The sequence below is a fragment of the Calonectris borealis genome, chromosome W, assembly GCF_964195595.1.
Source record: "Calonectris borealis chromosome W, bCalBor7.hap1.2, whole genome shotgun sequence".
In the NCBI taxonomy this organism is placed as follows: domain Eukaryota; kingdom Metazoa; phylum Chordata; class Aves; order Procellariiformes; family Procellariidae; genus Calonectris; species Calonectris borealis.
In genome coordinates this window covers 41,778,336-41,800,203 of record NC_134351.1, presented here as the reverse complement: position 1 = coordinate 41,800,203, position 21,868 = coordinate 41,778,336, and the positions used below count along the sequence as shown (strand labels likewise).

The 21,868-nt window shown below is 43.4% G+C and overlaps 1 protein-coding gene and 1 pseudogene across 1 annotated transcript; both read left to right on the top strand.

Moving 5' to 3' along the window:
• Positions 1–991: 991 nt before the first annotated feature.
• LOC142075039 (LHFPL tetraspan subfamily member 2 protein-like) lies at positions 992–19,001 on the top strand. Its single transcript, XM_075136035.1, has 2 exons — positions 992–1,421; positions 18,745–19,001. Exons 1-2 carry the CDS (start codon positions 992–994, stop codon positions 18,999–19,001), a joined length of 687 nt encoding a protein of 228 aa, XP_074992136.1.
• Positions 19,002–19,051: 50 nt separating this feature from the next.
• Positions 19,052–21,597, top strand: LOC142075038 (uncharacterized; annotated as a pseudogene).
• The last annotated feature ends 271 nt before the right edge of the window (positions 21,598–21,868 follow it).

Sequence of the window (21,868 nt, the reverse complement as noted above, 5' to 3'; positions counted from 1 at the left end):
CACCACGTTGCAGGGTGGGCTGTCCCAAGCTGTAATCCTGTTTGCCTCCTCTCGAGGCTGGGTCTGGGTCAGCTGCAGTCAGAAGCCCAGGTTGCAGGAGCTTCATGCACTGTGGGTTGGAAGGCAGTTCCTTCATTGTCCCTCGCGCCCGGGTGCCTGTGGCATATGGAGCTGTGCCCTGCTTCCTTTCCAAAGGCGTGCCGTGCTGCCTCCCTGAACCAAAGGCAGGGCAGCAAGTCCGCTGAGCTGCACATCTGTGAAACTGCTTAAACGTGTATGAACATTTTGCTGGGTAACTGCCAGCAACCTTGGTAGTTTTGACCAGAGGAAGATGACGATGGTGTGGTGGTAGGAGTGGGTGGGACCGCTGGGTGTTACCTTTGCTTGCAAAGCACTTGACAAACACCCGTGATGGGTTGAGGCAGAGCAGATACTGTAAGTACTGCCAGGCAGAGGGAGATTAATCATTCCCTTGGGATGAACCCGGGAGGTTTCCAGCAGGCTCTGTTTGACAGGACCTCGTTAGAGCTTTTGCATGTTGATGTGGATCTGCGTGAGATCTTGGTTTGTTGTGGGGATGGAAATGAAAACTTTTTTCTCACTGCTGATGTGTTGTCTCTTTTTTTTCTTGTAGGTGTGTGATGTCAAACAGTGGGCAGTCCTTGTGGCCTCCCTCGCCAGCCTGCAGCGTCATGTGCCAGTATGAATGTTAAGAAAGAAAAGCGTACTTCAGAGATCAGCATCCCAGAAAGAAAAAAGGAGGAACTAAACAGAGAGAACAAATTACTGTACTGCTTGCAAAACTTGGGGCCATTCACTTTTTCTCCTGAGAAATTTCTTCTTGGCCGTTGTGAGAGAGCTGAAAGAGCAAGCAGAGCAGCCACAGTGATTTTCTTAGGGTCCTTTTTTTCTTTCTTAATTTAATTTTTTTCCCCTTGTGCTTGGATTTTAAGACTGTCAGCTGCACTGATCACAAGCACTGGACATCAGTATGTGTCAAGTCATTGTGACATGTCGGTCAATGCTATGGACTCTCCTGAGTATTGTTGTGGCTTTCACAGAGCTCATTGCTTTCATGAGTGCAGACTGGCTGATTGGCAAAGTGAAGCCTTTGAGCTCTGAGGACATGGGCAACAGAACGGGGGGGTCACAGGAGCCTTACCATCCGACGCTGGGCATCTATGGGCGCTGCACCAGAATCTCCCACATGCAGCTTTCCAGACGAGACACGCTTTGTGGTCCTTATGCCGAAAACTTCAATGAGATTGCCAGTGGGTTCTGGCAGGCAACCGCTATTTTCCTAGCCTTGGGAATCATGATTCTCTGCGCCATGGCGTTTGTGTCTGTCTTTACTATGTGTGTGCAGAGTATTATGAAGAAAAGCATTTTTAATGTTTGTGGGCTGCTACAAGGGATTGCAGGTACATGTACTTTGAGAGCAACTAAAGATTTTAATTTTTGTGCCATTCAGCTGAAGAAATATAGCAATTCTGTCCTGTCTACAAACAGACTGCGTTAGGCAGACCCAAAGCGGTTCTATATGCTGGTGTTTATTCAAACACAACTGAAATTTATAGCTACACAGCATGTAATACAATGACATTGGCAGCAGGATTGCAGCCTGGTGTGTGCCAAAATGAACTGACCAGTGTTGCTTCCTTTAGCCAGCTTATTGTTCAGCTGCAATTACACAGCCCGATGAGCTTATCTCTTCACTGTCCAAGTCTCAGCTGTGCTTTGCCTGAAAAGATGAATTGATTCTAGAGATTTAGTGTTTCTGCTTAAACCCATGGATTTTACAGAGATTAAGTGACTGTTATGTAAACCAACACTGGACAGCCCTAGTTAGAGCAGTATTTGGCTTTCTCTACTCACCAGCGAGCCACGGGGAGAACCTGTCCTGTACGCGGGTTTTCGTCTTTTGTACTGTGTGAGTGTGGTCATCTGGAGGAGGAGGGTGGTCTTCTGCCCTACCTCTGGCAGCCCTCAGAGACCTGCAAGGAGGGAAGGAATGAACAGGGCCACCTCCTCTTTCCCTCTTGGTGATGCTCTTAAGCAGATGTTTTCAATTCATAAAATGGTTTCACTACAATAAAAAATAGGAGTTTTAACTTGTTTGCTCAAAATGAGAATCCGGCTTCCCCCCTCCTCATCTCTACTGAGGCGGCCAAACACGTCTGCGGTGGCCGTACCTAGACAGGAGGTGTAACGGTAGGTGTTCAAACCTTTATGAAGCTGGTTGGTTTCATTTGCTTAGTTGAGGCCTAAATTAATCTTATTCTAAATACACGTGGGGAAGTAGGCAAAAACTGAACTTGGTGCCCGCTGCAGCCCTCTGGAGCCAGCGGTACGGGCCAGGGACCGGCCGATGCTGGCTCCTAAAGCATTAGTGCAGTGACTCTCACCGTCCTCCATTTCATGCAATTTCAGTATAAAAGCATACTGCTTATTTTGCATCACCCACAATGTAAGGTTTGTGCTTCTGGGGCAGAATTAGATCCCTAAGTTGGCTCAAGATGCTTCTGTTCAGATGATGGCATACAATTAGCAGATTAATTATCATCTGCTTTATCTGATTTATCCTTTAGATAAAAATTACAGGTTTTGCTGTAGTCACTCCTGGTTTACAGGATTTGCCAGCACCAGTGTGACAAGTAAGCAGCTCTGCAGTGCAGATTAGAGCCAGGAGAAGGTTTTATCTCCTTGCTTTCTTACCCCGTACTTCAGAAATAATCCATGAAACCTGATTTTCAAGAGATGATATTATTTCTTTTCTGTTGGAAGTGTATTTGTATGGGAGAGATTGGTTAGCAGCATGTTTGGCACGTCAGACTTGGGTCTATTGAAAAGATAACCTTACTTACAACTCTGATACCATCTCAAAATATCTAGTCGAACATCAAGATTAGCAGGAAGTAGATTCTTGTATCATCTTAGAAAACTGTTCTGGAGACCACGTATTTGGGTTGGAAGGGACCTTTAAAGGTCATCTAGTCCAACCCCTATCAAACCAGATGTACCTGTAAAGGGACTTGTAGCCTCAAGACTTGAACAATATGGTAGACAAAGCATTTCTTACATGTTAGGGGATAGATCAGTCATTTTTTGAGCTGTACTGAGGATAGAAACTGCTATGAGAAGTACTCCTGCCAGTATTTGCAGCCAGGCGTCTTGCGGCTAGCAACTTGTTTTCTCGAGATTAATTTTATTGGGTCCACTGCTACTTTTGTGTCAGTAGCATTACAGCATCTGCTTACTTAGTTGAAAATATTTTCCTTATGACTTATCACAGCTTAAGCAATTTGTTCAAGAAGGACAGTTGTCGGCATGGTTAATCCATACAAGGATTATGATAGCTAGACTAATGCCCTGACCGGACAACAAGATACAACCCTGCCTTGATCGTCTTAAGCATAAGATCATTCTTTCAAATGTGAACAATTATGTTTTTTAATAAGCATAGGAGAAGAATTCACAAAATCATTTTGTTTATCAGCCTATATCAGTCCAATATTTGCAAGTATGTCAAACATCTCATTTTCAAAGATGAGATGCACCCATGGTAGAGTCATCTACAGGAACTCAGGATCTTGCAGACTTAATCTCATTTAAAATCTCTGTATCTTTGCTGTGGATATTTAAGATTATTAAAAACATACAGCAAGTTAATTTATTCCTGGAATTCATAATGAAAAAACAATAACAGATACTGGATATATCTTTTCAGTCTAGCAACATTGGTTGTGACCTGGATGATGCCTACAGTGAAATTACAGAACACAGAGCCACATCTCTTTTGTTATGGCCCTTGGAGAAACATGCAAACTCTCATTTAGGTCAACAGGAAGGAGCCATACACATATCTGGTCCACAGAGGGTTTTTTTTTGTGGCAGAAAATTAGAAATATAAAGCTATAAAGGAAGAAAATACGGCTCTTGTTTAAACTCCTGTAACTCCTTTGTTATAGAGCAAGACTTTCTACCACTTATTTTCAGACTGCAGGGTCTTTCATTCTGGAGCTGTAGAAATAGTAATCAGTGGCCCTAGTTTTGGAAATGTTTGAGGATTGTTTCATCTGGAAAAGCATCTTTTCTCTGCAATAGAGAGTGCAAAGAATGGAGCCATGTAATTAAATAGATAATTACTACCCAGCAGCAAGAAGGCCAGGCAGACTTTCATTTGAATGTCTTTTTGGGGAAAGTATTCTATTTTTACAGTCTGTGAATCACTTGAAATGCAGAGGCTAGAAGAGGCAATACGTTATTATATGGTAGCTGATAAGAACCAATTCAAAGTAAATTTTCACAGTAATCATCTAGTTATAGGAAGTAAATAATTGATGATCCCCTATTGACATATCTTGGTATGGATATAGGGTAGTTGCATATATGTTTACAAGCCTTATTTGGACTTTAGTACTTCACTGTAATATAATCTAAACATATCCTGGCCTCAAAAGGAGGGTAGCGGGGAGCTTAGGACAGAGCCTAAAACAGATTCAGCCTTCTGTCTCTGACACAATTTCCTTTATGAAGTTCATCAATCAACAACTTTTCTTGGCTTTTTTTTTTTTTAACCTCTAAGGGCACAGCTTGGTTTACCAAAAGGGGATAAAATAGCTCCTGTTATCTAAAGTCTTTCCAGAGTGTTGATGGCTTCATCTGGGAGGCCTCTCACAGGTCACCCCCCTCTCACCACTTTCTCTGTTCACGATCCATGGTCTCCTAGTTCAAACAGGGCTTGACTAAAAGGTTTCTGATAGAAGCATGCAAAAAAAAAAAAAAGTATGTAAAAATCGTGTTATGTCAGTCGGGAGACCAGCTGCGTGCCGAGGGGTGTCTCCAGTTTGGTCAGGTGAATGCATGGCTGCATTTTGTTGTCATGTGGCTTAGCAGACTGGGCCACTGGCAGTTATGCCTTTAAAGGATGTATGTTCAGTCAGATGAGGCAGAGGCTTTTGTCTTCAAAGGCCACTGCAGGCAGGCTGGGAGTGTTAGGTTCCCCCAGCCACTTTCAGCTTGGGCCAAATGTGCAGGTTTGGGATTCCCTCCCTCACCCCAGCAGTTTCTCCTCCAGCATTGCCGGGGAGATGACTCAGCTTCTTCCCACAAGAAACCTTTGTCGGGTCCCACTTTAGTATTCTCATCTTCCAGCACTGAGGTTTCCTTAACATTTCACCCTACTTTATTCCTGCACAGCATTTCCTCTTGTACCCCTGCTTTGTTCTGTGAGGCTGTTTTTTTCCCCCCCGCGCTTGTCCTGCTCAGCCCCAAGCAGTGAAGTCTCTTCTGTGGAACTTTCTCTTTTCAGGTATCCTCACAAGCTCTCCAGCGTTCATTCTTCTGTCCTCTCCATGATTTCTTATTTTTCCCTTGTATTACTGCTCATGCCTTCTCCTGTTCCCTGCTGTGGTACCTTGGGGGGTTCCTCAATCAGAAACTACTGCAGTATCTGGGCAATAGTTCAGTTACAGGAGTACAGCTTTACCCTCAAATGCAAGGAAACTTCTTGACAATTTTCTAAAATGAAGAGATGAAACCCAGTTTGAAGCCAGCTGTGTCTGTAACAGTCCATCTTTGCTGCTGGAAGGTTTTGTTTTACATCTCTTGCATTAAGAAATAGTTCGGTGTGTTATACTTATTGGTCATCATTTCCATTTGGGAGGTTGGGTGATTACAAGATGACCTGAGCAGGGCGTGATGGGAACCATCTGAAGGGGAAGAGGATCTGGAGCTGCTTGTGGGGGTGTACAAAGTAGGATACGGCTGCGTGGGGGGGGCTGGGCAATTTCTGAGGACTCGCCATGTGTGGGGCCATGTGGCTGCATGCTCCTGGCTGCTGGGAGATAAGGAGGCCATTGGGAGTTGCAGAGGAGGAAGCTGAGGAGGAAACAAGAGGTCAGCCAGGACTTTCCTCAGAGAGGGGAGAAAACGCAGAAGGAGAACAAGCTCCTGTGGAGGGGGCATGAGGCTGCTAGATCTCTCTGATGCTCAGAGCATGATGCGAAAGGTTATGATAGTTGCAGAGTAGTTTGGGATATTTGGTTGTAGGCAGCGACATGCTGTAAAGATGCATTATTTTGTCTGAGAAAGGGCCAAGCTGACGAGCAAAGAAGAAAGCACCTTGTGAGCTCATGTTGTTGCCTGTGGGCGATGGAAGCTGTTGCTCAGTTGGGGAGCCCGGGCAGTAGGAGAGCAAGAGCAGTTTTGCCTTTGAAGGCAAGGAAACTTCTTGTTTGTCTTTCTAAAATGCAGAGCATGCATTTTTCAAAAAGCATATTTCCTCTTGGATTCAGCTTAGAGTTTTTCTTTTCTGATACCAGAATTCTGAATTCTTGGGGTGGGAAGAAAGAAAAGGGGGGGGGATTTCTAATGGAAATCCTGACAGTCTGAACCACTTTCTGTGGTATAATGCTTCCTGTAACCTATATGGCCAAATGCCAGCGTGACATCTAATACATACTTGGCTGCTGAAAGTTCAAGCTAAGGGGACTGCTGTGTTGGAATATGCCAGGGAAGGAAAATGAGTTCAAATGCTAAATTGCCATTGAGCCTGAGGGAGAATATTAGTAACTTCAAAGAAATAAAGTGAAGGTTTCAGTGTTTGGTTAGATTTGGTGGTCGGCTCATCTCCTGCGGTACCAAGATGGGCATGTGGGAACCAGTAGACACCCAGCAGGTTGTAAACAGAATAGAAAAATAGACAAAAATTCAGGTTTTCACTGATCAAGTTTGGCAGCTGATGTTCTCAGCAAGCATAAATTTCTTCCATCAAACGGTGCTCAGTGTGAGACTCTCGCGCTACCCACTGAGAAATGTTTTACTGTGGCACATGTGCATGCCAAGGTCTTTTACCTCTACTGGAGTACGTGAGATGCTGAGAACTTCTTTACACCCTTCTGTCCTGGTGATGCAGGGTAAGAGAGCGCTGGCTGCCCCCCGAGAGGGTGGGGGGGATAGTGGGAGAATAGTGGGGTTCCCTTTTGGTTTGATTTTTGCTTCCAGGCCTCAGAGCCAAGACTGATGCTGCTGTTATATATAGGTTGCAAATACTAGGAGAATATTTAAATTCAACAAAGGCTGTATTTTCACTCAAATGCAAGAAAAAAGATGAAAGTGGCTCTTTCAAGATGGGGGGGCTAACTGATGCTTAGCTCCTCTCTTCGGTGCGCCTGGTGTGGTGGTGAAGGAAATCAGTGGGTTTGAGCTGTGCTTCCTTCCCTAACACAGGCAGCCTGCACTCTGCTGCTGTACAGTCCACCAAGCCACCCAAAATTCTCCCCTTCCCGTGTCCCCCTTCGCCTTTTCCTTCTCGCTGAGCCTTAGCTCCTCCACAGCCCACCCCAAGGCCTTCTTTGCTCTGTGGGATCAGTTTCGAGGGAATGTAATGCCATGAAAAAAAATGGCCTGCAGCCTTTTTACCTGTGTTTAAGCTGAGGCAGGTTGTTGCTTCAGCCTCCTTTATAGAGCCGTGGTCGCGAAGTGGTGGTTTTCTTTCCTTTTCTGCTGATTTATCATAAGCAACTGATGGTTTGGAGGGCACTGATTCTCACCAGTTGGACGGCAGTGGAAAAGGTTATGGCAAGTGTGAAATGCACCAGGTCTTCTCCTCTGCTTCTTTCGGGGATGGAATAATTGACACAGCCCAGTATTTCCTTCCCTAACTCAGGAACCTCTCAAATTTACCATCCACAATTTAGTTACTCATTTAGCAGTTTCAAGCCTGTTATTGGGCTGTCCTAGATTAAAACCACTTGATGCTTCATTGGCTTTTGAGGCCAAACATGGGCGGTGACCAGCCCTCATGGCTGTGCCTGAGCGGTGGCCCCACAAGAAGAGACGTCTTCGGTTACCTCTGCATTGCTGAAAACTCGTAAGCATTTGGCTTTTCCCCTATACAGTACTTGATCTTGACTTAATTGCAGGGCTAGCGTCTGCTGCATGGGAGCCCCCGTGAAGCGCAGTGACATGACTCCATGTGGCTGATGGCCAGCAAAGGGGCTTTGGTGTCATTTCAGGGCTTGGGACTGATCTTACTTTGAGTCTCCGCATTTCCTTCCCTCTCAACTAATGGGGACTCTCACCACATATATAAAATTTGTTAAAAGCTAATGGGGAATTTGCCCTCCCCTCTCCTAAAAACAGGAGTCTACAGGCTCACACTTTGTTAAGGAGAAGTCCAAGCAGTAAGATCACACCAATATCAAAAAAACAAATCACAAATCCCCCATATGCTGTCATTCTGCCAAAGCAACCTACATCAAGGCTTATAAACTGACTTATTTTTGGCTTTTTCTGTGGGTAGCAAAATATACTTAATAGTCTGAGTCTCCCATCAGTAGCCTTCCCTTCTACCTCCTGTCACAGAGATCCCCTGCACTGTATTCCTGTCCCTATTTCCACACTCTAACATCAGTAATGCCATCAGAAGTATTATTTTTACATAGATTTGGTTATGAACGAGCATCTTTGATTTGCTTAATAAATGGGAAAAGATGCATGAGCAAATGGCATAGTTAATTTACTGTTGAAAAGAGTAGGGATCTTATCCTCTTATAGAATCATAGAATCATTAAGGTCTTAGAGGTCATCGAGTCCAACCATCAACTCAACACCACCATGCCCACTCTTCCTCAGCTTGGGGTAGGCAGTGGTAACCTCTTCTGGTAACTGCTTCCCCTTATATGACCCTAAGACAATTTTAAAGGGAAAAAAAATCTGTGCAGTTTTGAGAGATCATTTGGTTATAATTTTAAACAATTAATTCTCCTGCCTCAGCTTAGGGTATCCCAGGTACATCGAAATCTGCATATGGCTGCGGTCCTCTGCAGTGACTGCAGGTATGGAGGTATGGACTTTGCCTTGGTGCTGTGGTGGTGCATTCCCCCCCTCCTGGGCAGCTCCACGATCTCAGAAACTCCCGTTAAACCTTGGCCTTGGTGTAATGAGTCAGGCGGTGAAACGTCCCTTTACCGTATCAGAAACTCTTGCGTAGCTGACGTTGGGGAATGTACCGATCGTACCAGAAACTTCCACTGCCTGGCCCAAGTGGAGGATGAGAGCGGGGATAATTGTCATCCCCTGATACCCTTATCTGAGTCGTAGCTCAAGTGGAACGATACTATTGTTACTGAAACCTTGAGAGTTTTGACGGATGACTAAAGTCAATCATCTTGCAACCCTATAAACAGCGGTCCCAAGTGAGGCCCTTTGAGCTCTCCTGGACCGCAGCGGCTGCACCCAGAATCTCCCTCTGAGTGGAACACTTCTCAGAGTTTGCGAACTCTCGAGTTTGCAATATTCGGAGGACCATCGCTGACTGGCACAGGACCTGGGCTGCAACACTCCTCGGCCGAAACACTCCTTGAGGCTCAACCCTTCGCCCGTTGAGAAATGCCAAGACATTTGACATGAGTATTTCACTGAACTCGAAGGGAATTTTTAACAGGTATACCTTTGTATATTTATCTATTTTTGTGTCTGTGTGCGTGTGTGCGTGAATTGATGGAGGTACCTGCTAGCAAATATAGTCTGCTAAAATCTTATGATCTATCTTAAGATTGGGAATGAACCTTAGACTGCTGCTGAACACATATAATCCTTTAGACATAAACCATTGACCAGGTCTGGGACTAGGGGTAGATCCAGCCGTACCTAGACTCCTCTCTGAGAAGGAGTTTAGAAAGCAAGGGGGTCTACTCTGAACCTCGTGAATCAACGGAAGGGTCTCCCTTAACCTTTTCGTCCTCGGCCTTTGTATAAATCATTCCAACTCAATTCTAACACGATATCCTGGTTTTGGCTGGGATAGAGTTAATTTTCTTGCTAGTAGCCGGTATAGTGCTGTGTTTTGGATTTAGTATGAGAATAAGGTTGATAACACACTGATGTTTTAGTTGTTGCTAAGTAGTGGTTACCCTAGCCAAGGACTTTTCAGCTTCCCATGCTCTTTTCCTTTGTATGCTTCATCCATGTAGTAAGTGATAGAATGAACCTTGCCATCGAACTCTGTTAAGTCGTGCTTTTATAAATCTCTATTAAAATCACTTTCTGCTAATACCTTCGACAGTGATTCTTTGAGCGGCCTCTAAACCACTCATTCGCGACAAATTGGCGTAGTCGGCAGGATGGCAAGTAGTATCACTGATTACTTACAAAAACATGGAATAAATCCAAGTCCCAAATTCTCAGAAGAATAAGCTCGTGATAATTGGCATGATTGGGAAGCTGTGGAAAAACAACTAAATGCAGCCAGGGGCCATATAAAAGATGGAAAAGGAAAAGGAATTATTTGCAAAATGTTAGGCACCTGTTTAGAAGCTGCTTATCAGTATAGGAAGAATAACAATAGAAGGGAGCAGGACTTAAAAGAAGAAATAGAAGGTAGAAAGGAAGCTGAATTAATACTGTCCTTGAAAATCGAGCAGCTGCAGAAACAGTTACAGGAAGAAAAGGAGTGTATTTCAAGTCCTCCAGTGCCAGCTCCAAGAAAGAGCGATAGCCCTTTCCTTCCCCAAAATTCGAGATCAAAAAACAAGGTGCTTTGCCCATGAGCAACCCTTCCCAATGTCAACAGCCATGCTTCCAACTTATCCCAAATCCCCTCTGCTTGTGTGAACCTGCATTGAGTGTGGTGTTCAAGTAGGCATTTTTAATCATTGATCTTCTTCTTGTTAGGAATTTTTCTTCTGTTTGTTTTGCAGCATTTCCGAGCGGGCCAGAGGTGATCTCCAAGGCACTCGGGCTTGCCGAGTCTCCCCTTTCTTTTTGTGCAAAGACCTTCTTGCCTCTGGTCAGCTGCTTGTGTTCGGTGGGGCCTGCAATCATCCAGGTGGATGGAGAGTGGCTGCGGAGGCAGGTCTTGGGCACCACGCTGCGGGTACCGTAACTGGCTCTCCCTTCAGTGCCTTGGCACTACCCTCACCCCTTTTCCTATAGCCAGTGTGGAGTGCTGTGACCACCACATCAGCTGGCCTGAGCCCACCTCGTTAGCTCTGATCTGATTAAAATGAGATTACTGAATCATTTCACAGGGCTGAAGCTGTTATACAGCTGCTGAGTAGGAGGCCGTCACTTTGGTTGTCTGTTGGTGGATGAAGCAGTCAAAAGCACATGAATGGTGACCTGGTGGTATTCCTGCTGGGTAGGGGTTTGTCAGGGAAAGTTTGTGTATGTGAAAGCCTCCTTGGGTTAAGCTAGCATAGTGAATTTGTACAAATATTTTAAGCATGAAATTATTCAGGTAGCATATTGACATATTTGGAAATATGAGCAATAAAGGCAGGTTTATTTTGCCTGGCTGGTGCAATGCCCTTGGGCTGAAGCGTTAATCTCTTGTGGTTGTGCAGAAGATGAGAATGATCAAGATAACTGCCACTGAGGAAGCGACCTGCCTGCGCTGCCTGCATGGTGTTGGGCAAGGCTAATCCCTCCCCGCCTTTACCCTTTTTTCTCTTCCTCTCTTAAAATGTTGTTGCTCGGTTGTGCTGCTCCATGGGAGCCTGTTGCATTGCCACCTCATTGATCACAGCTGCTTAATTTCTTGTTTCTTCAGCAGCATTTAAAAGCTTTTTTGCTATTTTGCTAGGAAATGAGAAGATAGTTTCAGGCTTTGCAATGGAAATTGGCTTTGTTAGTATACGCTGTTGTTTAATATGGCACAACAACAGCTGCACAGGAGACTGTCAAAACTAAATAGCATGCCTTCACTTAGCTAAACAAGCATCTGCCTAACCCCTGTCTCGAGGGTTGTTTCCAAGGATGGAATGAAAAATCTTTTACTCAGATCTGACCCCAGCACTGACCAGCCTATAATGTGACATACAAATGCCCATAACGATAGATCAGTCTGTTGGTTTTCCATTATGTTAGCCTAGCAGCGCTACTGCAGTGCATAAAAACGAGGAGGAGCAATTACTTCCTGCAGTTCCAGGCCCTTAGAAGGGGAAAAGTTCTTGGTGTACAAAAAGGATTCTCCTATACAAAAAGCATTACTGAACTGTCTTCAGAAACATCGTTGCACAGCAGTGCATTCTGCCATATTCATATTGTTATTTCACAGTATGCTGCATTGTTTTGCTTTGGTGTTTTAGGAGAAAGGAGTTGGTGCTGATGTTTAATAGGTTGTCTATGTTGTAATCAGGAAGTCTAATTAATAATTTTAGTCTAATAATCCAAATAAAATCTAAACCTCATCTAAATTTTCTATTTCTCTTTGAAAGCAGGTAATTAGGGATTGATAATAAAATGTTATGTGGGCAAATTGCCTTCAGTGAAACATGGGAAAATGTTCTCTGCTGACAGACTTATACCAAAGAGTTTTAGATGAGGTCTCTGGATAAAAAAAGTCATTTAAATAGTTTTCTGTTGTCATTCCTAGGCATCTGGCGGCATTGTGTAGCAGTCTTTCAGACCTCTGTTTTAAGGAATCCTAAGAGAAAAGGTAACTGAGAGCTGGGAACAACTAACAAGAAGGAAAATATAATTATGAAAAATTATCATACTGATTTAAAGAAGTGGGATAGAGCTAATTAAGAAGTAGGAACAAGAGTATGCATACAGCAGAAGCTGCACACCCCTAGCAGTGCAGCTGTGCTCAGAGAGGGGGTTAGATCTAGAACAGAGCAAGCCTGAGCTCTGCGAGCCTGTAGAGGAGCATAGTGGAAAACAGCCTGTAATGTTTTCAAAATGAATTTGTTCCTCCCAGCAGGTGGAACAAACAGTAATTAATCCACAGGTAGATTGGCTGTGAATTAAAACTCTCATTTACTGTATGTTAGCATGAGGAACTGGAAGGATTACTTGCAGAAAACTTTTCTTCAGACAGAACACCAGATTTTTGTTCTCTGTTCTTTCTCTTGAAGATTGGCTTCTGTTCAAAGACACTGGGACAAGAGCAAAAACTGATTTATTAAGAAAAAAAAATCTGTATCATTAATATTTACCATCCTCCTGCCAGATCCGTCTCAAGGCAAACTGTCAACAAGAGATAATTGTTGCTTCATCAGATTATGCTGACATAAAATTATACAGCACAAAACTAAGCTTTGTACTTCTATGACTAACAAAAGCTTAAGTGCTTTAATCTTAATTTACAGCATTAAATGGCTTAGAAAGCAGCACAATGCAGATTAAATACAGAAGTAATATTTGAATGAGTCAAGTGTAAGAATAATTGAGTCAAATTCAAGAAACCTGACAGTTATAATAGTCAATTGATCCAGAAAGCAACTTTTATACATAAATCGGTAGATTGTGCTAGGAGCTGGTCTTGTGTTCCTGTGCACTGTGAGTATAAATGAATGCCAAGCATAAGGCGCTTGGCTCCCCTTTCCGGCCCCTTGCGAGCTCCAGGCCATGCTCTCTGATGTCTTTCATTCATTAGTGGGATACTTTGCTCCTGGCTCTGTGCAGCCCATCCAGCATCCTCCTCCACCATCCCCCCGGGAACTCTTCAGAAAACAAAACCACACACCCCCATGCTGCTTTGTGCTGTCCACAAACAACTGAAAACTCATTTCTCTTCCTTCAACATTGTGGTGGGTTGACCTTGGCTGGATGCCAGGTGCCCACCAAGCCGCTCTATCACTCTTCTCCTCAGATGGACAGGGGGAGAAAAAATACGATGAAAGGCTCGTGGGTCGAGATAAGGACAGGGAGATCACTCACCAATTACCATCACAGGCAAAACAGACTCGACTCGGGGAAGTTAATTTAATTTATCGCCAATCAAATCAGAGTAGGACAATGAGAAATAAAACCAAATCTTAAAACACCTTCCCCCCACCCCTCCCTTCTTCCCGGGCACAACTTCACTCCCGATTTTCTCTACCTCCTCCCCCCACAGTGGCACAGAGGGACGGGGAATGGGGGTTGCAGTCAGTTCATCACATGTTGTCTCTGCCGCTCCTTCCTCCTCAGGGGGAGGACTCCTCACACACTCTTCCCCTGCTCCAGCACAGGGTCCCTCCCACGGGAGACAGTCTTCCACGGACTTCTCCAACGTGGGGTCCTTCCCACGGGCTGCAGTTCTTCACAAACTGCTCCAGCGTGGGTCCTTTCCACAGGGTGCAGTCCTTCAGGAACAGACTGCTCCAGTGTGGGTCCCCCACGGGGTCACAAGTCCTGCCAGCAAACCTGCTCCAGCATGGGCTCCTCTCTCTCCACGGGGTCACAGGTCCCGCCAGGAGCCTGCTCCAACGCGGGCTCTCCATGGGGTCACAGCCTCCTTCAGGCTCCTCCACCTGCTCTGGCATGGGGTCCTCCATGGGCTGCAGGTGGATATCTGCTCCACCGTGGACCTCCATGGGCTGCAGGGGGACAGCCTGCCTCACCATGGTCTTCACCATGGGCTGCAGGGGAATCTCTGCTCCGGCGCCTGGAGCACCTCCTCCCCCTCCTTCTTCACTGACCTTGGTGTCTGCAGAGTTGTTTCTCTTACGTATTCTCACTCCTCTCTCCCAGCTGCTGTTGCGCAGCAGTTTTTTCCCCTTCTTAAATATGTTATCACAGAGGCGCTACCACCGTCGCTGATTGGCTCAGCCTTGGCCAGCAGTGGGTCCATCTTGGAGCCGGCTGGCCCTGGCTCTATCAGACATGGGGGAAGCTTCTAGCAGCTTCTCACAGAAGCCACCCCTGTAGACCCCTCCCCGCTACCAAAACCTTGCCACGCAAACCCACTACAGACATTTTTCTCATCTTGTTGCAAAGGCTGTAAAATAAAAACTTGGTAATCGTCAGGCTATGGATGTGATGAAACTATTGCCGATGTGCTGGTTGGGGTTATCTCGCTTCTGCCTTGCGCTCTGTCTCTGTGTGTCTTGTCTGAAAAGTAGGTTGTCAGCTATTGGAGGCAGAAACTGTGAGCAGAGCTGCCAGGCTCTGCGGTAATGCAAATAAATAACCAAAATGAGAGAGCTGCAGGCAGGCGAGCCCCAGGGACTGAGCAGTGGCTACAGAAAGGCAGGGATATAGGCAATTAAGCATAAACTTCTATCAAAGAAGCAAAGATGTAAGGGACCTGGCCAGTTCTGCCCTGTGGACGCTGGTATGAGAAATCAGTGCTGAGGATTTACCATGGTTTTTCCCCTTGTGGATCGTCTAGCCACAGACTGGCCTGCAAGTGGGTTTTGCTCAACTGCAGCTGCTTGGATGTGTGTTAATGTAGATCAAGGCTACAGTGTTAGCTGTAGAAACAGCCCTCTGGCTTTTTCATGTTGCATAAAATGGTTATGCGGTGCTCCTTAGGTCAAAGGTGGAAGAGCATAGAGACTGCCGAGCTATCCGTATCACATTTAACCATTTCGCCTGTTTAAAAGCAGACCTTGCCTTTCCAAGCAGCATTATAACCTCTCCTGCCCTTGCTATCCTTGCTGTATCTTACCTTGTTCTTTCCACATGGGCATTTTTCCTTCCCTTCCCTCTGCATCCGTGTTCCCAGGAGCACAGAGGCGGTTCTCTTTTTGGGGTCTCTGGAAGCTGCTGCTCTGGTTACAGGTAGTTGGACAGTTAAGTGCTTTGGATTGCTGGCTTCTGCTTTAGCCCATGATTTGCTCTGTTGGTGAGTGGTAAAGCATCTTGTGTGTATTTTGTTTAAGCTGCAGGAGTCATTGAAATGAGCTCTGTAGCCTGTGACTATCTCTTTTGTAGTTACTAGGAAGCAGGAGGCAAAGCTCCTCTTGATCTTTTTATACGAGCACCCCTTTTTGGGAAGGGAGGCAGTCAGGAAGGGATCTTTGTGCCCTGCACAGCTCAGCCATTGTGCTGGGTACTGGAGCTTTGAGCTGAATATGTGAAGAGGAGTCTGTGCCTCTCCACTTGCTGTTAGTCAGCATGAAATCCAAAGAGTGTCGTTTCTGTTGTGGGTATGTTGAATTGGCTTAATTGAATCATCTTTATTCACTTTTCCTAGCAAGTAGGAACCAGGTATTAATGAAATGAGAAATGATGATAAATATTAGTGATAGTGCGAAGAGGTGCATGTCCTGAGAAGCTTTCTGTCTGCACTGAAATGGAGTAGAAGGTAGGTTCAGTAGTGAAAACATTACTTTTTTTTTTCTTTTATTATGTTAGGCCAGTATAGGATTCACAAAGTTAGCTATCTAAAGGAAAAAAAAAACAGGTGAGAATCTGACCGTATTCACATCCCATAATTAAGACTTTTCTCCAAATTTTGTTTTCAACTGTGAGAAAACAGCTGTAGTTTATCAAATTATGGGCTGCAGTCAATATTTCTCCAGGAATTTTCTATACTCTTAAAAAAAAAAAATAATTCAATAAAGTCCTGATGAATACACTTGACAGTGCTGCAGCCTTTGGGGGGGGAGTTTTGGGTAATATTTTTTCAGCTTGGGGCATACATACCATGAACCAGTAGCTTTCAGGAGTTGTTCAGTGCTCTGTTTTTGGTAAAAAGAGATGGATGTAACTTCTCAGTCCTGCTTGTGACTCAGCCATAAGCCAGGTTTGCAGTTAAACGCAGGCTCTCTAGGTTTGTTAGTGATGGTGGGGTAAACTTTAAAAACTTCCTTGGTGGCAGCAGCTACATTAACATTTCAGATTCAGTTTCTTACTTCTGTGATGGTGATTTTTAACTACCAAAGGGCTTGTGATCATTAGAGAAAAATGGCAACTGGACCATACCAATGTACAGTCAGAAAAATACATCGTGTAGTCATGCTGGTTATACAGAACAGGAAACTAGTGATGAATAGAGGAGAAGGAACTGCTGGTTTTTAGTCTGAAACAGCTGCTGGGCTCAGCAGGATGAAAGCACAGTTTATCCAGGTCTGTCCAAGACAAAGCAATACTTTATACTTAATGTAGTTTGGCCAATCAGCCAGGAAACACTGCATAAAATTTGTCATTGGTTCTTAAATGTAAGCAGTGATGAAATCCCTTCACAGAGAATGGATATCATTCACTAATGGATTTTGCTGCCACGAATAATGACATTTAGTTCATTCATGCCTGTGGTGTTGTGTCATCGTTAGAAAAACACTGGAGGAAGGACTTTCTTTTGTGATCTGTCTGGCATTCATAGACATTAATTTTAGACAGTTGGATGATGGTTTTTGCATTTTGTGTATATTAACTGCTTACTAGCTAGGACCCAGTTTTTCTTTCTCAATGAGGAAGTTTTTTTGCATCTGGCTGAATTTCTTTAAACAAACAATTAAGAAAACCTAACACACTGCAGAATGGGCTAGTCGAATTGAATTGAAGAAGATGCAAACAAGTCTTTACAGCTGTTCTTGGTAATCTGTTAGTATAGGGTAGAAAAGACCACTGTTTTCTATTTTATTACTTAGTAGAAATTTTGGGATTGGATGAAATCTATGGATGAACCAGCGCCGTACATAAAAAGCACAACTTTCAGCCCACTTCTAGAAGATGATAACACCTTTACCAGCTATTTTCCTCAAGGTGCCAGGTTGAATAAAGGGCTTTACAGTGCAGGACAACTACATCGGTAATGTTTATGGGATCTGGAAGGCTGTATTCATTTTCTGGATAAACTGGTTGTGTTTAAGCAAAAACTATTTTGCATAATTATTGCTCTTCTTATAAGTAAAATTTTAAAGAAAACAGAAAGCAAATTTTGATACCTATGAGCTGTCCTGATGTTTAGTTACATACCTTGTAGGAAGGAGATCTGGTTTTAACTCACTGTCTCACAGAAGCCACCCCTGTAGCCCCCCTGCTGCCAAAACCTTGCCACGCAAACCCAATACACAGGGCTCATGAGAGCATTGTAGCCACTAGCATATTAGGCATTTTGATTAAATCTCTCACCTTTGTACAAAGATACATCATGTGTACAGGGACTCTAACATGACTTTTCATTTCCTTAATGAAGCCCTTCACTGCTTAGATACAGACTGGTCCTCATAGGAGAGAAAACTATCAATACAAGAGACAATCATCAGATGGGCAAAACATCTAGTTTGAGCTTTTTACTTCCAGGCTGAGGCACAGCAGGGTGTTCAGGTGGTTTAACAAGATCAGGAGTTGAGGCTTTTGTTCATGCATCACTAGAAATGTGCTTTCCTTCTGCAGCAGTTGATCACCTGTTTAGAGGATCCCAGTGTTACCTATGCACTGGTGGTGGGTACTTAGATCCGTTAGTTTGTGGCTGACTCCAGAATCCCTTCATTGCGAAAGCAGCTTATTGAACTGGCTGTATTATTTGTCTACTATGACCTACTGTGGCCAAATAAGCAGATGCAGTTTAAGATTTTATTTTTTCCAGGCAAGAAAATCAAGGTAGGAAAAATCCAGAGGAAAAAGGCAAAAATATTTATGATGAATGACTAAATAAAGCTGAAAGAGGGCTAGCTAAATACGAATTCAAAAGTGGATGCAAACATTCCTAAGTATTTGAAAAGTGCAGTAGGTAGAGATGCTCGAATGTTTTGCAAGCTCTGTATACCTAGCAATAATGTGTGAAAACAAAGGATGTAGAAGGAATACAGGGATTAAAATTAAGAACAAAGTCATTAACATATGAAATAAACCTTTAATAAGAAAAATTGTAGGGTAGCTCCAAGTTTAGATAAAACACTACATGGTATATACTAGGGAACAATCAGTAAAGGAAGGATGGATGGGGAAGAGTCATCTTCTCCCAGTCCTGGTACTTATGAGTGAGTAGTCACCATGATAACCATTGCTACATGTGCTGTGTTTGGTGTTAAACTGATCATTTGTTAAACTTCTCTCTTTTCTTTCTGTTTTTATTTCTAGGCCTCTTCCTTATCTTAGGCTTGATACTTTACCCTGCAGGTTGGGGATGCCAGAAAGCAATAAGCTATTGTGGACCTTATGCTTCTGCTTACAAACTAGGAGACTGCTCCTTGGGCTGGGCTTTCTACACAGCTATTGGTGGCACTATTCTGACGTTCATCTGTGCAGTCCTCTCGGCGCAAGCTGAAATAGCCACATCCAGTGACAAAGTGCAAGAAGAAATAGAAGAAGGAAAAAACCTTATCTGCCTCTTTTAACTCCAGTGGGAAAAACACCAGCGCGTGGATCTTAATTTGCTTTCCATTGACTGAACAAGCAGATCTGCTTACCTGTTTCCACCATTTGTGTGATTGAGCCCCATGCATTCCAGCCCTGAACTACTGAAATGGTATTTCTTCCTTGCTGGGCAATGAGGATCAAAGGATCCCAAGAAAGCAGAATGTAAATACTCGGGAATTTTTTTGTTTCATTCTATTATCAGGATGCAGTGGAATTTATTAATCCGATTGGGGAGGTGCGGAATCATGTGTATATAGCAGGAATGTTGTTATAACTGACAAATTCTGATTGATCGGATTGCCTTACCTACCTTGGTCACTTTGAAGAAATTGGATTTAAAATAATAAAAACCAGCACATTTTTTTTCTTATACAAAGGAGAAGCCTATTTTAATTAGGCTTTGGTTCCAAGGGCTCCCCTCACCTGTGAATATTTCACCACCACCTGATTTGGTACAATACTTTTCATTGAGGTGCTTTTAGATACTGAACTTCCTTAAAGTACAGTGCCTTCTTGGATAGTAAGTATATGATGGAAAGAGTAAAGTTAACGTGACACCATTTACACCACTCTTTAAGCAGTTAAAGTTGAGTCCTTGCCAGGTTTCTTTGTCTTGAAACTTATAGTGCAAGGTGTGTGCCACTTGTTACTTAGCAGGTAAATGATTCTGGTTTCATTGACTGGGCAAAGAAGCTGTTGTTACACTGGCTTTCACCTGATTCTGATAAAATTGTTAGAAATCCCATTGTTAGAAATATTTCTACAGCCTTTATTAAAACTCCTGAAATCCCAAGCAGATGCCCACTCCCCACGGCACAGCTGGGCATTGTGTTGTGAATGCCAACAGCCTGGCCTGGGCTTAGCCTCTCCTACAAATGTAGATCACACATTGGACTTTAACAGTATTATTCTTTCTCTTGCCAGTGAAACCTCATTCCTAGTCTACAGATCAGTATGTCTCATGTCCCAGAGCCAGCTGAGTCCTTAAGAAATTTACATTTTTTCAGGAAGTCATGCCAAATTCTAAATGGCTGGGAAGATCTTTTCCCATTTTTTTAACCACATGTTAAAAACCATATGGACCCTTTTCCAACTAAATCAGCAGAAATAAAACAGACCTTGCCACAAATGACATTCCTTTCTCAAAGGCAGTTGGTTGTATTACTTGTGGTGTTGCATCACTTACTAGAATTATTTCTGAAAACAAATTTAAAAGGTATTTAAAAAAAAAAGGAATTATGCAACTGTGGCTTAGGAGCATTGGGAAGAATTAATCTGAGAAGTAATTCTAATGAAATATTAAGTGAATTTTAGACTCCTCTTCTTACTTCTTGGTAATGTTTAACATCATCCAATGCCAGTGTTGTTCTCCATCACTTCACTGTGTAATATGGAGCAGAGATTCTCATTTATGCCTGGTCAGTCCATTAAAGTGTGCCATTAGTTATTTATAGATATTAAAAAATTGTTGTTACTGTACAGATAGATAGCTAATTTCAATACACTGCTCAAGTCATTCACAATACAACGCTTGTTCAGCAGTCATGACCGCAAGCCCAGGGCTAGCCTTGAGCATGGGTGAACACTAGCAGTCGCAGTGTTTGAGCACCCCTTCAGTGCCTGCTGTGCAGCACAGACACTGCCTCGGCCCAGCCAAGCTATGGAGCAAACCAGGCCCAGCTCCCAGCTTGCGCACATCTGTGCCCATCAAGCCACATGCTGGATGGATATGGAGGTGATCTCTGAGCCACTGTGCAAAAACCAAGGTCAACTTCTGCTGATATTAAAAAGAGATTGTTTTAATCTAGCCTCTTCTTGCATTCACCTGCTTCTGCAGCCCACTTCCACCATATTCTAGTTTAAAACGGGTAATTAACTTTTAAATATTTGATTAAAAAAAACAAAGTTATGGACTGGAACCATTTATGCCAACTGCCTGCACAAAGCAAGATTTTAACAAATCAAAATTACTAGCACAAAGCAGTGTCTGAGGACAAAAATCACAGCCAGCATGTCCTGTCCACACCTGTGTTTTTCTTCTTTTTTTTTTTCCTATAACAAACAAACATACCATCTGAAGAGCATGCACTTGGCTTGTCCAGCACAGCTGCAAGGTGATTCAAACCATCCTTCTGATGTTCCTCCTGAGCCCCCTACTGGAGTATGTGCTACAGAGGCTGGGGCACTAGCTCAGCTGTACTTTGGCTTAGAAGTAAACAACGACCAACCTTCATATACATTACTAGCCGACCTCTGCTGTGATCTACAGAACGCTTAGAAAAATTTAATAGTGGGGTTTTTAAGTACAAAGGAAGTATTTTCAGTGGCATATTTTGCTTTTGTTTGCATTTGTAACCAAGAACAACCAGCTTTTCTGCTTGTTGCTGGTATACTATCAACTTGCTCTGCAACAGCATAATCAACTAACTTGCAAGAATATCCATGTTCATCACATAGCACAGATAGAAGACAGGCTGGGAAAAATACAGAAAAAAAAAATCAGAATTTCTTTTTCTCAGGGTTCTCTTTTTCTAGCAAGTGATAAGATGGTATATATTGCAGATTCAGGTGTAGAGTGCACTCATTAAATTTGACAACTGTTTAAAGTTGTTCCTGAATTTCACCTCAGCAGTAGCTTTCAAAGATGTTTTGAAGAAAGGAAAAAAAAAAAAAAAAGAGAGAGAAATCAGCTTGAAGCTAATTTAATTAATTTCATGAGGGGGCTGCAGAGTGTAACTATTTCTTAATGTACATGCACTGCATAAGATCTAGAAGAACCTGCCGTGGATTCTTTAAAACCTGTGTGCCAATTAGTTCAGTTTAACTTTGTTTTTGTGGTATTGAA

Bases quoted from the DNA above. Each gene is read 5' to 3' on its own strand.
- LOC142075039 (XM_075136035.1), top strand. From the start codon at position 992: ATGTGTCAAGTCATTGTGACATGTCGGTCAATGCTATGGACTCTCCTG. The intron at 1,422-18,744 runs GTACATGTACTT...TTTTATTTCTAG, and splicing joins GCTGCTACAAGGGATTGCAG to GCCTCTTCCTTATCTTAGGC.